The sequence below is a fragment of the Polyodon spathula genome, chromosome 27, assembly GCF_017654505.1.
Source record: "Polyodon spathula isolate WHYD16114869_AA chromosome 27, ASM1765450v1, whole genome shotgun sequence".
NCBI lineage: Eukaryota > Metazoa > Chordata > Actinopteri > Acipenseriformes > Polyodontidae > Polyodon > Polyodon spathula.
Window position 1 is genome coordinate 4,059,973 of NC_054560.1, and position 15,427 is coordinate 4,075,399.

At 43.8% G+C, this 15,427-nt stretch overlaps 1 protein-coding gene across 2 annotated transcripts; it reads right to left on the bottom strand.

Annotated features, from left to right (window-relative positions):
* Positions 1 to 741: 741 nt before the first annotated feature.
* On the bottom strand, positions 742 to 12,912 carry LOC121301479 (megakaryocyte-associated tyrosine-protein kinase-like). 2 transcript variants are annotated; one of them, XM_041230924.1, is made up of 13 exons: positions 12,443 to 12,912; positions 11,523 to 11,582; positions 9,415 to 9,528; positions 8,357 to 8,472; positions 7,609 to 7,828; positions 5,929 to 6,022; positions 5,771 to 5,836; positions 5,258 to 5,357; positions 4,430 to 4,514; positions 4,282 to 4,355; positions 3,173 to 3,368; positions 2,038 to 2,127; positions 742 to 1,494 (listed from the first exon to the last, which is right to left on the bottom strand). In XM_041230924.1, exons 2-13 carry the CDS (start codon positions 11,529 to 11,531, stop codon positions 1,303 to 1,305), a joined length of 1,356 nt encoding a protein of 451 aa, XP_041086858.1. In that variant the 5' UTR covers positions 11,532 to 11,582; positions 12,443 to 12,912; the 3' UTR covers positions 742 to 1,302. The 2 variants fall into 2 exon arrangements, with proteins under 2 accessions (XP_041086858.1, XP_041086859.1); XM_041230925.1 differs by lacking the exons at positions 4,282 to 4,355; positions 4,430 to 4,514 and having other exon boundaries at positions 743 to 1,494.
* Positions 12,913 to 15,427: the final 2,515 nt, after the last annotated feature.

Here is a 15,427-nt window from a genome sequence, read left to right on the forward strand (position 1 = left end):
TTTGCCTTAATGTATTGTGTTGTGCATTAGAAACCGCACTTGCATTTAAAACAACTAAAGTTTATTTTTGCTTTTGTCACAACTTATGTACAGACATTTAACTAACACAGTTAGCTACTATAATATATATATATATATACTGTACAATACAGGCCCATGCAGTGCATTCCATCCTGAATAACAGAAGCTCACAGTGTTTGAAAAATGTATACATTCTTAAGTATTCCACTCTCTCCCAGCCCTGTAAGAAGCCTTTGAGTTTTCCAATCTACACACAAAGACACTCCCGTCCTGCGCTGAAACCAGAAGACCACACCGACTCGCTGAGCTTCTGCCCTAAACCAAAGAGCACACTGCCTTGCGGGAGGCGGAAAGGCAGTTCTAGTTACCCCTGTGCCTCTGTGATGCATCTAAGCTCAGGGGTGACCAATGAAGAGCGTGGGGAAGCCCTTGAGAGCTGACCGGTGCTTTCACATCCATCTCTTACCTCTTTTTAGCTTTATTCCCATCATAACCCACTGCTGCTAGCAGTCTCTTTTAATTCAGGGTATATAATCCACATCTAGATAATACAGCTGGATTCAAGGTGCTATAGCTGCAGTTCACATGGTCTGATTGCAGTTCGAACTACAGCACATGAACGAACCAGCAGTAGCTTTTCAGCATAGTCCTGCATATTCCATAGTGAAAAAAAAAAATATATATATATATATATATATATATATATATATATATATATATATATATATATATATATATATATATATATAATTAAATATAGGTGTAGAAAGACAGGCCAGGTGAGAGAATTCGAATATTGAATTTAGGCAATATTGCATTTAGGGCAATTCATTTCATCACTTTTTAAAAATAAAAAATTACTACCTTTTAGAGTGCCAGCAGCAATCTCACTCGCCATCAAAATGTTCACTGTATCAGTGGCTGTAATGAAAATGGAGCACACAGGGTAAGCTGATAGCGGTGTGGTAGAGTGGTCTCAAGAGCAAGCAACGGCTCTCGGAGAACGTTTCATGTGTTCGAAAGAATCTAGTAAAGTTTGACACTGGCCTGCTCTTTCTGCTCCAGGTGAAGAGCGTGGTCCGTCTGTCGGTGCCAGATTTTCAACACAGTGAAAAGGGGGACCAGTGGTAATATTGCTAGTGCTAATAAAAGAGGCAATAAAATGGATTTGAAAAGTGATTAGCGCTTCCTGAAAGCGCTGTGCAATGGGAGTCTGGTGCTAGGCTGCATGGGAGAAGCCTCTCTGTTGGTGGAGCGGTGGGGGTGTGTGCCCTGGCTGGATCAGCTGCTTGGCGTGGGCTCCCAGCTTCGGTGCTCCTTCTCCAGCTTCTCTCTCAGCTTGCGGAAAGACGGACGTTTCCCAGGATCGTTCTCCCAGCAGCTCCGCATCAGGGCGTACACGGCAGGGGGGCAGTCCTCCGGAGCCTCCATGCGATAGCCCTTCTCCACCTTCTCCTTCACCTCCTTCAGGGTCTGGGGAGTGGGGAGAGACAGCTAGGGGTTAGGATTAGTCTTTTACGTGGTTTATACATACAGGAAGAGACTATTCTGATGAAAAATTGGACTAAAACTGGTCACATCTTAAAAGATTTCAGCATGAAGTTATATTAGTGATATAAAAGAGGTTGCAAAACTATTACAGCTATCCCTCAGCACCCCCTATTGTAAGATCCTTTACACTGCAACATGACAGGCAGCACTAAACACAGAGCTCTTACTCAAATATCTTTTTTTTTGGGGGGGGGGGGGGGGGGGGGGGGTAAACCACTGCCATTCAGAAACCAGGCATGGGAATAAGACTCCGATTGCACAGCAGTTTCACCCATTCCAGGTTTTACTATCAGCTTTTACTACAGTGTATTTAGGTAACAAGCTCAGGTGTGTCTTGCTAAACTCCAACCAGGAGTAGATCAAACGGCTGTGGAATGGGAGTCTCATTTCCATCCCTGGGGAACGCTGTTCTAGTTCATTAGCCCTCTCTATTGAGCGAGTTGGTACCCCTGAATCCAGACTCACCATCTTGGGGTACGGCTGCCTGCCGTAGGAGAATGTCTCCCAGAGCAGGACTCCATAGCTCCAGACATCCGAGCGAGTCGAGAACTTTTGCTGGGGGAAGAAGAAACAGTCAGAGAAGTGCAGTGTGGGGTGGATCACCGGCAGAGACTGAGCGTGCAACACGAACATCAGACACACACTTCCTGCGCAACCTGCCTATTCCACAGTCCAAGAGTAACTTCTGTAAAGTCACATCCCTTACTTCTATCCTATTCACACTGATGCAGGGACAGAAATAAGACACACTGGCTAATGAAGCTTGCATTAAAACCCAGAACGGGTGAAACTGCTATGTAACAGGAATCTTATTTCAATAGCGACTGACCAGAACACCCCCAGTATTTAACTCTGTAAAAAATCACACTGGTTTTCCCCACATGAGTGATGTACTGTAGTGGCCCTTATTAACAACCTATAAGAAACGGGTTTATAAACTTTATTATCCAGCAGACAAGCTGTCCAGCAGCTAAAAAAAGAGCTTGGCATTTATAGGGTTAAGGCTGTAACGTGCTTTCTCTTTGCCTAGAGATTGGGTTACTAATGTCCCCAGTGCTGTCTGCCCCTACTGTAATTGCCTCTCTGACTGTATTGGGCACAGCAAGGGGTCCCAAATCCAGCAGCCGCTCTCCTCTACAATTAGCAGGCCAGCCCCTCCGTGAAAAATGGGGCGCAGTGAGCGGCCCACTCCCCAGTCTGTTACCTTTGTGTCCCGAAGGCTGTAATTAGCCCAGGAATCCCGGATTATCAGGGGTCAGGTACATGACTAGCCCGGCTAGACAGCCAGGAGAGTAACAGGAGATGATAATGGAGCAGAACTGGAGGAAATGACAGGGCGCGACACATCAAACAGAAAACACAACTCTGAACAATCCCCAGAGCCTAGAATAAGTCTCCAAAAATATAAATATATCAGGCCTCAGCATTCCAGTGTTGTCTGTTATAAAAGCCAGTTAAAATCATCTGGGGCAAGAGCTTTTAGTTTTTATGTCCCTCCTTGCAGAATTCAAGCCACACTGATATCAGGAAGTCAGTAGTGATGCATTGGTTTGAAGGGTGCAATATTAAAATGCACCGCCCCCCCCCCCCCCCCCCTCACCTCTTTCTTCAGTGCTTCAGGGGCCGTCCACTTGACCGGCAGTTTGGCGTTGTCTGTGGATTTTGGTTCCACCTTGGCCAGGCCGAAGTCGCTGACCTTGGCCACGTTGTCGCTGGACACCAGGATGTTGCGCGCAGCCAGGTCGCGATGGACAAATTTCCTGGACTCCAGATACTCCATCCCTTCACACACATCACTACCAGCGTCACAGGAGAGAGAGAGAGAGAGAGAGAGAGGAGAGAGAATAGAGAGAGAGAGAGAGAAAGAGAGACACTGACACTAATAAGCCATTCAGAACTTCAGAATCCTCAGTAACTATGACTCAAGCAGACAATCAGCAAGTACCTTCGTCAGCATATACATGTTTATTTCAAGAAAGTGTTTGATCAGACTGGGCTCTCTGTCAGCGTGCATGGATCGGACTGGGCTCTCTGTCAGCGTGCATGGATCGGACTGGGCTCGCTGTCAGCGTGCATGGATCGGACTGGGCTCGCTGTCAGCGTGCATGGATCGGACTGGGCTCGCTGTCAGCGTGCATGGATCGGACTGGGCTCGCTGTCAGCGTGCATGGATCGGACTGGGCTCGCTGTCAGCGTGCATGGATCGGACTGGGCTCGCTGTCAGCGTGCATGGATCGGACTGGGCTCGCTGTCAGCGTGCATGGATCGGACTGGGCTCTCTGTCAGCGTGCATGGATCGGACTGGGCTCGCTGTCAGCGTGCATGGATCGGACTGGGCTCGCTGTCAGCGTGCATGGATCGGACTGGGCTCGCTGTCAGCGTGCATGGATCGGACTGGGCTCGCTGTCAGCGTGCATGGATCGGACTGGGCTCTCTGTCAGCGTGCATGGATCGGACTGGGCTCGCTGTCAGCGTGCATGGATCGGACTGGGCTCTCTGTCAGCGTGCATGGATCGGACTGGGCTCTCTGTCAGCGTGCATGGATCGGACTGGGCTCTCTGTCAGCGTGCATGGATCGGACTGGGCTCTCTGTCAGCGTGCATGGATCGGACTGGGCTCTCTGTCAGCGTGCATGGATCGGACTGGGCTCTCTGTCAGCGTGCATGGATCGGACTGGGCTCTCTGTCAGTGTGAATGGATCGGACTTACAGTGCAAAGCGGAGCAGCTGGCGAGCGTTGATGAGCGAGCGCCCCCGAGACCGCAGGAAGTTCACCAGGTTCCCCTGAAATAACAGACGCATGGTTTAGGACCGAGCGATGTGTAACCCTCCTCGCGCAGGAAGAGCAATGGACCCACCTTGGCCATGAACTCCGTGACGATGTGCAGCCCGTTGTGCAGGATCACCCCGAGCAAGCGCACCAGGTTACTGTGCTGCAGCTTCCTGACAGAGACGGAGATATTCACAAGATGCATTTCTACATTGGACTGTCTACAGCTACGGACAAAGGATTTGTGGCACCCTATTAAATTAACTCATCTTGCTTCATAAAGTCGAATGAAATCTGCTAAAGAATGTTCCGTTAACATGTTGAATTACACATCCCAGCGCTTTGTAGTTTTCCATATACTTAATGAAAAAAGTGATTGAAAAAATTGACATTTCAGATAATCCTGTACCACTATTTTGGCTTCTGGTAGATTTTGTAGTTTCTTTGATTACACGATTAAATAAAGGATCTAAAATAATGTTCACAGCTTTTTTTAAATGATGTCTCAATCCCCAAATTGTAGATGATGCAAAACTATTGGCCATAGGCAATTGTGTGGGGTGATAGGACGAACCAGCCAAAACCTTATGTGAGGCAAAGGGTTAAACAAATATTAGGAGGAACTGAAAATAGGGAACATTTGAACTTGTGCAAAAGATGGTCTGTAGCGGAAACAATATTTCTGACACATCATGAAACTGGTATTGTCAAGAGAACAGAGTGCAAACAAAGTTCAGCTTCACACACACACACAGTTAGGCAAGACATACAAGACAGAGTGCAAGTGAGAAAGCAACCTGAACCCTCTCCTGACGACAGACCGCCGCCATGCCCGTAACTGAGCACTCTGATGTCTCTTATAACTAGATGCACAGTATAGAACACAGTGGTCCACAGACAGGCAGACCCCGCTTACGTCATGACTGCGGTTTCCTCCAGAAAGGCCTGGGCGGTGACATCACACTTGATGTTCTTCACAGCCACCTTCTGACCCATGTACTCCCCTTCAAAAACAGCTGGGGGCGACAGAGAGCACAGAATCCGTCAACTCACCTGCCTGACCAGCTGCTGCTGTAATCGTCCAGAATTCAACAGAGGATGTAAATTATGTATCTCTGGCCGCTGGGCCATGCAAAGGTATTTCCTGAAACTTTGTCCACTTGACATTGTTTCTTCTAGTTTTTATTTTATTTTATGGATGACAGTCAATGAGATCAGAGATCTTTAAAGCTGATGTAGACATAAATTGTATTGCTTCCTTAAATGTACTGTATTCTGATGGAGTTATGGCATCACCTAGTGGTGAAGAGAAGAATAGCGTCTGCGTATGCAAACCCTGCTTGATTTGCAAGGAAGAAATAACTCCCATATACATGTAGCATAGAAATGTACTACTGTGAACTCTAGGAGGGCATGGCATGGCACTGACCTCCAAACTCTCCCTCTCCGATACTCTCCCCCAAGGTCAGTTTCTCCATGTCCAGTAGCCACCCCGCTGCAGAGAGTTCAGGACAAACCATCATCAGCAGGTTGCAAACAGAGAGCTTTCCGAAATGTTTCAGTGCGCTACGGGATTGAAAAGCCCACCTTTGGAAAGCTCCTCCGCGGCTGACTTGGTGCCCTCTTTCTGTTTGGGTTTCTGCAGGGTGGTGGCGATCGCTCCCTTCTCCTTCATGTAAGACTGAAACAAACACTGCCCAGTGAACACACAGCCCGGTGGACACACAGCCCAGTGGACACACAGCCCAGTGGACACGCAACCAGGTAAATACACAGTCCAGTGGACACACAGCCCAGTGGAAACGCAACCAGGTGAATACACAGTCCAGGCTGATTGTGGGGAAGCATATCAACGTTGCACAGGACTTTAGTGTGCGGCGCAATGTTGAAATGATTCCCCACCTCACACTGGAACAGTAAGCATGGCAAATTACGATCACAGCAGAAACAGGGGAACACACAGAACGTACTGGAAATTGGAGATGCTATGAAGTCTTTAAGCTCAAGGTGGCAGTATAACCAGTAGCACAGAGGACAGTGAATTCACTTCGTTCATTTCATTGCATGCGCAGATGCAGAGCGAACTAGGGTTGTGACACATTGTCAACTAAACGCACTTCATTGTTGACAGTGATGGTTTACAGCAGCAGCATTCTAAAAAAATCTTTCCATTTTATCTGAGAGAGAAACGCGGGCTTGCTATTTGCAACTCAGGAAGCTGTCATATGAGACGCGATTCATGACTACTGCACCACAGTACAATAACCTCAGGTGCGAACGTAACGGGGCTGCTGCCAAGAGTGACCGAACCTGTGCAAATAACTTCTCCATTGCAAAATACTGTTAGATGCAGATAACTTTTAAAAAGGAGGTAACAAAGCAGGCTTGTACCCCGTGGGTCATCAACAATGATATTCACTGGCTTGCTGTCGGTAAGTCATCATACGAAAACCTTACAGATAATCACTTCGCAATGATTTTAATAACTGACAATAAAACCATGTGGAAGACACAGAGAAAGTTTTCGCTCGCATTACAAAAGATGTAGAGTTTGGACGTGGCCTTGAGTTGAAGTAGACTTTGTTATCTCAAAGGAAGCGAGAAGTTTCCATTCTGCTGTGGTCACTCACACCTCCTGCTGCTTCTCAGCAGCTTTTCTAATCATTCAGTCACTGGTTTCACACTTTCTGCAATGGGGTTCCCCGAAACATCCGAGGCAGAACAGAGGTGGAAACAAGACTCCTGCTGCATAGCAGTTTCAACCATTTCAGGTTTAAATGCAAGCTTCATAAGGCACAGTCCATAGGTAACAAGCTCAGGTGTGTCTGATTAAACTCCCAATAAAACTAGAATTGGATGAAACTGCCAAGTAATGGGAGTCTTATTTCCATCCCTGCAGCATTTCTTTGACTCACTTTAAACTACAAATGAAGATTAGAGGGGTCACAAATGGAGATTAGACAAAGGGGCATTCAGAACAGAAAATAGTAGGCACTTTTTTACACAGAGAATTGTGAGGGTCTGGAACCAACTCCCCAGTAATGTTGTTGAAGCTGACACCCTGGGATCCTTCAAGAAGCTGCTTGATGAGATTTTGGGATCAATAAGCTACTAACAACCAAACGAGCAAGATGGGCCGAATGGCCTCCTCTCGTTTGTAAACTTTCTTATGTTCTTATGTACAGCTTTCACATGAAGTCACTTTCCCTGCTGGAACAGATTTAAGGCCAGTTTGCTAGAAGGCTGTTGAATGCAAGCCAGTGGTACCTGGATCATGTCAATGAGGTTGTAGAAGTACTGCACGTGGTCAATGGTCAGCTTGCTGTCCTTGTAGATGACCCGGTAGTGGATGACCTCTCTCTGGAAGCTCACACACAGCACGTAATCCCCGGGGTGACGAATCGACTCCCGCACCAGGAACAGCCCGTCCTCGGGGGGAGCGAGCTTGAGGACCGCCTCCGGACCAGAGATCTTCCCATGGAACCACCTGGGTGTGAGAGCGGAGGAGGTGGTGGGTGAGGAGAGGGAGGAGGTGGGGCCTCTCCCCCCTCCCCCAGGGGGTGAGGAGAGGGGAGGAGGGGTGTAAGAAGGAAAGGGGAAGGAGTGTGACGAAAGGGGAAGGAATGTGAAGAGAGGGGGGAAGGAGTGTGAAGAAACAGGAAGGAGTATTTTTGAAAGAGGTAAAACTCCTCTCCAATATTTCAATTAGAACCAAACTAAGCAATATAATCCCAGTTCTGTTAAGCACTCCCAAAGTGTTTGTTTGAATTTTAAAAATATGAGAATGGAAGACAGGAGGCAACGCTTTGAAAATAAGGTGTCGAATAGTGTTAAACATTTACCACACTGACAAAATAAAAATATGCATTGAAAATCTAGAGTTCAGTTTAGTGAAATGTATTTCATATTCAACATTTATAAGTGTTATTAAACCCCATATTGAAACTAATGCTGTAGTTTTCGCACAATCCGCTCCAGTGAACTTGAATGACTTGTGAGTCCATGCTGCACTCACGGCATGAGGCTGAGGCTGGGGTCCACTCTGATTGCCTCCCTCTCTCGCAGGCAGCTGGCAGACACCGTGCCCTTCTCCTCTGTCTTGTTGTGCTGGGCCAGGTAAACCCCTTTGCCCTGAGAGAGAACGCAACATTAGCACTGAACACACAGCCTGCTGCATCACACCAGAAAGGCCACAGGACACACCCAGCCTTAACCAACACTGTCTTCAGTTTCAGAGCTGCGCAAAGAGATTACTAGGCATTTGGATCTAGGTGAGGGCCGCTGGTGTTGATCGGGATAATTCACCACCACAAGCGAACCAATCGAAGCCACAGCTGCTTGGGTTTGTAAGGATCGCTGTTCTCCACAGAGTCTCAGAAAAGCAGCGATCAGCACATATCAAAACAATCGTTTCTTCACTTGAAATGGTGAATCAGCCCGATCGACACCAATCACTCACACCTAATTATCGACTCCTGATTTCAGTGGAGAGCTCACTCAGCACAAGCAGTTTGTGCAGCATAATTAACACGACAATACAATGCACATTTATATAACATTCAGCAGACCCCCAAACTGATGTGACACAGCCGTCGGAAATGTCTTTGTGTCAAACAGTTTGTATTACACAGCTCTTGTCTGATAGTTTGCACCACATGGAAATGGTTACATTAGGATTAGCAATACAGTTCAATTCTCATTTAATTATTACAAGACACGCAGAATTGGGTGCTTTTTCCAGTGGGGTGGATATTGTATCTATCATACTTTACAAATAACCTTTTATAACACAATGCATTATCTTAATAGATTGCTAATTACCTATAGTAGTATTTATAATCTTAGATCTGTGTTTAGGTTTTTCAGTTGTTAAAGTTTGTTCGAATTTGAAAAAAAGGCATTTGGTTTTCTTGCTCCATGGTCGGAAGAAATTTAGTGTCTTGAGACTTTCAAAGGAAGGTAAGCGGGCAGGTTCTGCCCCCAGGCTTCATGTTTAAAAGCCCTGCCGCAGGGGGGCGGTATCCTGATCAGGGTAAAGACACAGTCTGCAGCGCAGCAGGGCAGGGTACTTACCAGGCCAGCGTCCACAATGGTCAGGATGTCTCCCTTGTGGTAGCTCAGCTCCCCTGCCTTGGGCTTGGCATGGTCACACTTGGCAATGCACTGAGTACCTGGCAACCAGCTTTTCTAAAGGGGTGGGCAGAAAGAAAGAAAGAAAATGCAACAGTTAATCGATTAAATAGATTATTTATTCCCATGGTTTTTATTTTGCATGCTAAACACTGATCAATTGATAAATCCTCCTGTGTGTGTGTGTATATATATAGTGTGCAGGGAGAGGGTTAATTCCTCCCTGCTTAGAAAAAAAAAAAAAAACATGTGCAAATGCACCCTTAATTGTTTTGTTAATTATCCCCTGCACCTGATGAGCATTGTAAATTAGAGCCAGGTGCAGGGTATTTAAGAAAGGCAGCCAGTCTGCCCAGGGCTGCTGTGGAGAAAGAAGCAGGAAGGTGTGTGCTCTGTTTCTGAGCAGTCACAACTGTGAGTGCGCTGTGTTAAATTGTGTTCTGTGTACGTCTGTCCAGTGTGTTAGTTAAGGTGATCCTGTCTGTTTATTAGTGCTCTGAGGGAGCTGTTTTTGTTTACTTTATTTTGTTTATTTTATGATATTAAAAGTGCGCACAAGCGCTCTAAAACTTTAGTTTTTAAAGGGGCACCGAACCGTGGTGAGGTGTGGTCATATGTATCTATCTCTTAAATGATCACGTTCTCTCAATGCATATATAACATGTATACCATATGTGTGTTCTGTTGCTTGCCTTGGGATAACAAAGCCTCCTCTGCATTATTGAACAGTTATTTCCTGTCATATTCAATCAAGGGTCTGGTTGCTGTCTGAACTTTAAAACTGACTGAATGGGAACAGTGGGCATTGTTATACAAACAGCACAACAACATGTTTTTAGCAGATTTGTGATCTTGAAGTGGTTTTTCCAATCTCTGCAAGGTAGAGCCCATCAAACTGTTCAGTGAAGAACCAAGAAGACAGATTCTGAGGGAGAGGAGCCCGTCCACCCTAGCGGTGCCTGTCGGTTTCCTGGAAACTTGCTCACCTCAAAACCGTCAAACTGGGTCAAGTTCATTTCACGAACCCACTGCACTGCCTCGCCTGCTATTTCACGTTTAAATGCATGTGAGGAAGCAGCCTGTAAAATATTTCAATGCTGGTATCTGTAGTGCTCTATATTTACTGATCCCACATTGTGAATAGTGTGAAAGCACTTCCTCTGAATTTTGTTTTTCTCCTGTTAAAGTTTACCATGGGTTACAATGCTTTCCCCATAATTGCACTATCCACTCACCATACCCTGGTTTCCCTTGATTCGATTAGTCTGGCAGATTGCAAATGCGTTAGAGGGCAAACACAGCTCAGTGATGGTGAGAAGCATTTTAAAATCAATTCCATTTATCATCAGTCCCAACATTATCGCCGATCAAAATTACAACTAGCAGTATTAAAATGAGCTTCTCACAGTGGTCACAAATTACTTCAATGGAAGCCAGCGTTGGTCAATTTAATTGGCTTCAAATAAAAGCAGTTAAACAAGTCACCAGAATTATCCTTCAAAGGGATTGGAATTGAAAACGAGGAATTGACCCAGACCCTGGTCATAAGACTTGTATATCTATGAGTTATCACTATCAGTAGGTTATCAATGCTTGCTACCACAGCTTGAGAGCCTGGAGGGAGAAAGACACAAGGGAGTGAGTGAGGATGACAGGGTTAAAAACAGTGTTAAACATAGAAGTCTACCCTAATGTGCCCCCATGGCAACTACAGAATGAACTCAAAGCAAGGCTACACATAGATGGGTGTATACAAAAACTTAGCAAGTGTGTGTAAATAAATATATACTTTATTAGCATACAGAGAATTCTGTACTGCATGAGTGGTGGAGCAAAGGTTGATGGACCTGCCAAACCTTCCGCTATGCAATCTGTAAAACAATAACAACCAGGTTCTTTACATTCCCAGTGACGCCTGACAAACAGCAGGCGAGAAACAGGACTGACCCTTCTGATCTGTATTCTAGCAAAGGAATGGCATAATCAACCAGCGTGGAAAGAAAAAGAAAACAATTGAAAAAGAGGGAGAGGGTGGGGGAAATCACACTTACAGATGACATCTTGTTGATTCTGTTTCTGGACTAGTTCATGAAGCTTGTACAGAAGACCACCTGTGAGATGGAGAGAAGGACAGTCAGCAAAGGTACAGTAGATCTGGAGGAGACTCCATTCTACAGGACAGCCACATGCCAATAAGCTTGATTATTGCAGAATTCAATAAACAGGCAGTGATCCTGTGTATTTTAGTATGCAAGTGAAGATGGTTATAGTCTGTAGCTGTTAAACCGTGTGCAGAAGTCCAACAAGCTATGGGAGACTATTAAAACCTATTTCACTGCTGTGCATTTGCCACTAGGTACAATCTAATTGAACCTTTGTTTACTGAACAGAAGGCTCAGGGCTTGGTGAAACAGTGGGGCTATGAACTGGGCGGTCAGCAGGAGACCTGGGCTCCATTAGAATGACAATGACAGCATTATTGAGTGCTGAAATTAATTACAATCATACTAAAAACAGTGATGAACACCTGCACACATTGGATCTGTACAAGGACATCAATCACAGGAACAAAACAAAAATAAGGAAGACTCAGTAATAAACTGCACACACAACAGAAACTCAAAACATATCCTTAACAGACTATCTATCTATCATTATATATATATATATATATATATATATATATATATATATATATATATATATATATATATATATATATATATATATATATATATAAAGTAACCTGTTCTCGATTATTATTGGTGTGTCGACTAAAGGTTTTCATAAATTACAAAATCAACAATTGTATATCTGGAACATGTAGAAATAACATTGTTCCGTAATGTCAAAATTAGATATTGATTTATGCATACAGACAGTGACATTTGTCATCCATCTGTTAACTAGAAATCATACCTAAATTAGACAAGGAACCCCGTCTACATCACCCAGGCTTGCACTCCCTCACCTGCTGCGTTGTGTGTCTGTTTCTATGTCCCGTCGAGGCTATGACATCGCCGTTGTTGTCGCTGGATACTGAGCTCTGTGCTCACCTGCTGCAGAGACAAGGGCCAGACAAAGTACTGCATGATTTCTTCACCCCGGCAGACAAGCAACCAGCAACAACAGCGCTCTCATTTCCTTACACTGCAATACAGAGAGCTGCCTGCCACACACGGTCCTAGTGCCCGCTGGTTTACAATAGTCCGACTGGTTTCACAGCCCACAATCCTAACTAGGGCGGACATGGTCTCAATTGAAATCGATTTGATCTCAGTCTGCTGCCAAAGTAAATGGGCAGGTCTGAATTCAGATCGATTCACCAGTCCCAGTGGCTGATGGAAATGCACGTAGTCCAAGACTAGTGCTAATTAGGATCTGTGCAAACGGCAGTAAATAACACCATGTAACAATTTTTGTTCCTGGGTAGCAAGTGTTATTTCCTAATTGCTTATGCCTCAAAAGTATAGAAAATGGCTATTATTCCTCACAAACTTTGCTTTTGTGACCAGGACAGTGATATTTCAAAATATCACTATTTCCAATAGAAAAACAGGCAAATGTGTGTTTTTCGTTCACATAATGTCAGAAAAAAAACAACATATGAATCCAAATTAAGTTTACAGTATAATCGTAAATCTCAAAACTACTCACTTCTAAATCTTTTGTAGTCATTTTTGTATTACTTTAGTATAAATACATGTTAATTTGGATTCATATGTTGTTTTTTTCTGACTATGTGAACGAAAAGACACACATTTGTTTGTGGGGAATAATAGCCATTTTCTATACTTTTGAGGCATAAGCAATTAGGAAATAACACTTACTACCCAAGAACAAAAATTGTGTTACATAGTGTAATTAAAGGCCACAGGGTTGCACTGCATTTCTCCAGGTTCCTTGGAAATTACAGAAACATTGCACGCATTGCAAATTGCACGCTGTTGTAAATTATCATGCAAACAAACATGTAGAGACAGGTCTTGAGCTGGAATGATCAGTTCTATTGTTATTTGTCCTAAAAGTTCAAAATTATTCATACACCCGCCTTAATTATTGCAGAGAATAAATAAAGCTTTGGGATAATATAATGCTGGTATACTTTGGCATGCCAGCACTGCAGATAACCTTCAGTCCGTTTCAAAGGATTGTTGGCAGTTTCACCATGTGTACGATCGTGATTAAATGGAAGTCACACCACATTTAATTTAACAGTGCATCCCAGGTCTTTGGCAGAAACAATCTTTTTACATACCACATAAGATAAATACAGCAGTAAAGAGCACTTTCAGACAGCATGGTGAACACGTGTCATGTAATGTAATGGGGGAGTTTCCTGCTTTATCATGGCCACAGTTATCAGAACAAGCCACCTGCAGCCTTCAAAAATAAAACAATACAACAACGCGGAAGTCTAACTTCCTCATTGTATTATTTTTAGCCAGCACTACAAAGACATTAAAATATTAAAGCCACATACACACTTGTCCTTGTAACATTTATAAAATAAAATTAACAAATAAGGGAACTGTGGCAAAAAGACCTACTGATTGTGACAGTATAATTTCACATTTATTTATAAAAAAGGGGGGGATTTTGCAAGTAACATTTCGAAAAGATGATGGGAAGTCAAAGTTGTTTTATTATTTTACATCAGTGGCAATAAAATGAAACTCTTATGGTTTAAAAACGTAAATGATATAAACAAAGGAAAACAGCTGTGTATGTACTCGTTGGGCTTTTTCACCCCGGAGTGGCCTCTCGCCAGACTTTTCGCAGCCAACACATTCACTGATCACACACTTCTGTAAACCCCAGGCCCTGTGGGCAGAACCTGCTGTTGGCTCCCCCACAGCCAGTGCCAGCTGTCAACAGCTACACAAGCTCATGCAGACTCTGATTACATAGCAGTTTGAGTCACCCAATATTTTACTGCAAGCTTCTGGCACACCTGAGCAGGGCAAAAACCTTGCTAATTTTGCAAGGAAAATGTAGCCAAGGCTCAGTAAGGCCAAGAGTGTTTCAAACTAGCAACACATCCCACAGATGTGACTTACACACCCACACCCTTGTTCCTTGTGAAGAGTGTCACAGGGCAACACTACTGTTTTGAAAGTACCATCTGCTCTAAGTAAGCTGACTGTGTGTGTGGGAAGACCACCTACTTGAACTGTCTAGAATTCCAGAGAAGACTCCTTCATTCGCATATATCTATTCGATATATATATATATATATATATATATATATATATATATATATTTTTGGCGCACATCTTTGCAACACAGCAATTGGTATGAACGCAACAGACATCACATCCTTCTAAGGAAGATACCCAACACAGTAATAAAAATCATAATACTGATGCTTTAGGCTGACACGACCTCTTAATCTGTTCTTAAGAGATATTTTATATATATTATACCAATTGCCAGCTAGGTTAGGGTAAAAGCCTTGTGCTACAACGAGCTGCTAACATCCAGCCCCCATCAGCACCCACAGCTTTGCAAGTTTAAAAAAATAGAAATAAAAATTATTTTTTTTCAAATATTTGCTCAATTGTAAACCGGTAAAAACAAAACTGGCCTTTTACTAGTGAGGTTTCTGATTTACAGAGGAAAAAGACTTCAAAATTAACAAGTGCGTTGGAAAAAACAGCCTTGGATTTTAACCTTGGAGTTTATTAGTGTTTGGGAGGGGCTCACAAGTATAGTTCTCATATCAATGGTTCGTTTCAGAGTTACCTTACTGTGGCATATAGTATATAGCATATATAATATATATATATATATATATATATATATATATATATATATATTTTTTTTTTTTTTTTAAACCAATTTAACATAAATTTTGTTTAGATGGTATGAAAGTTCCTCCCTCAAATCCACCCTCCCAGAAAAGAGGATTAAGGTACAGTGGGGGTAGATGGTGGAGGGGTGATTTTTAACTGTG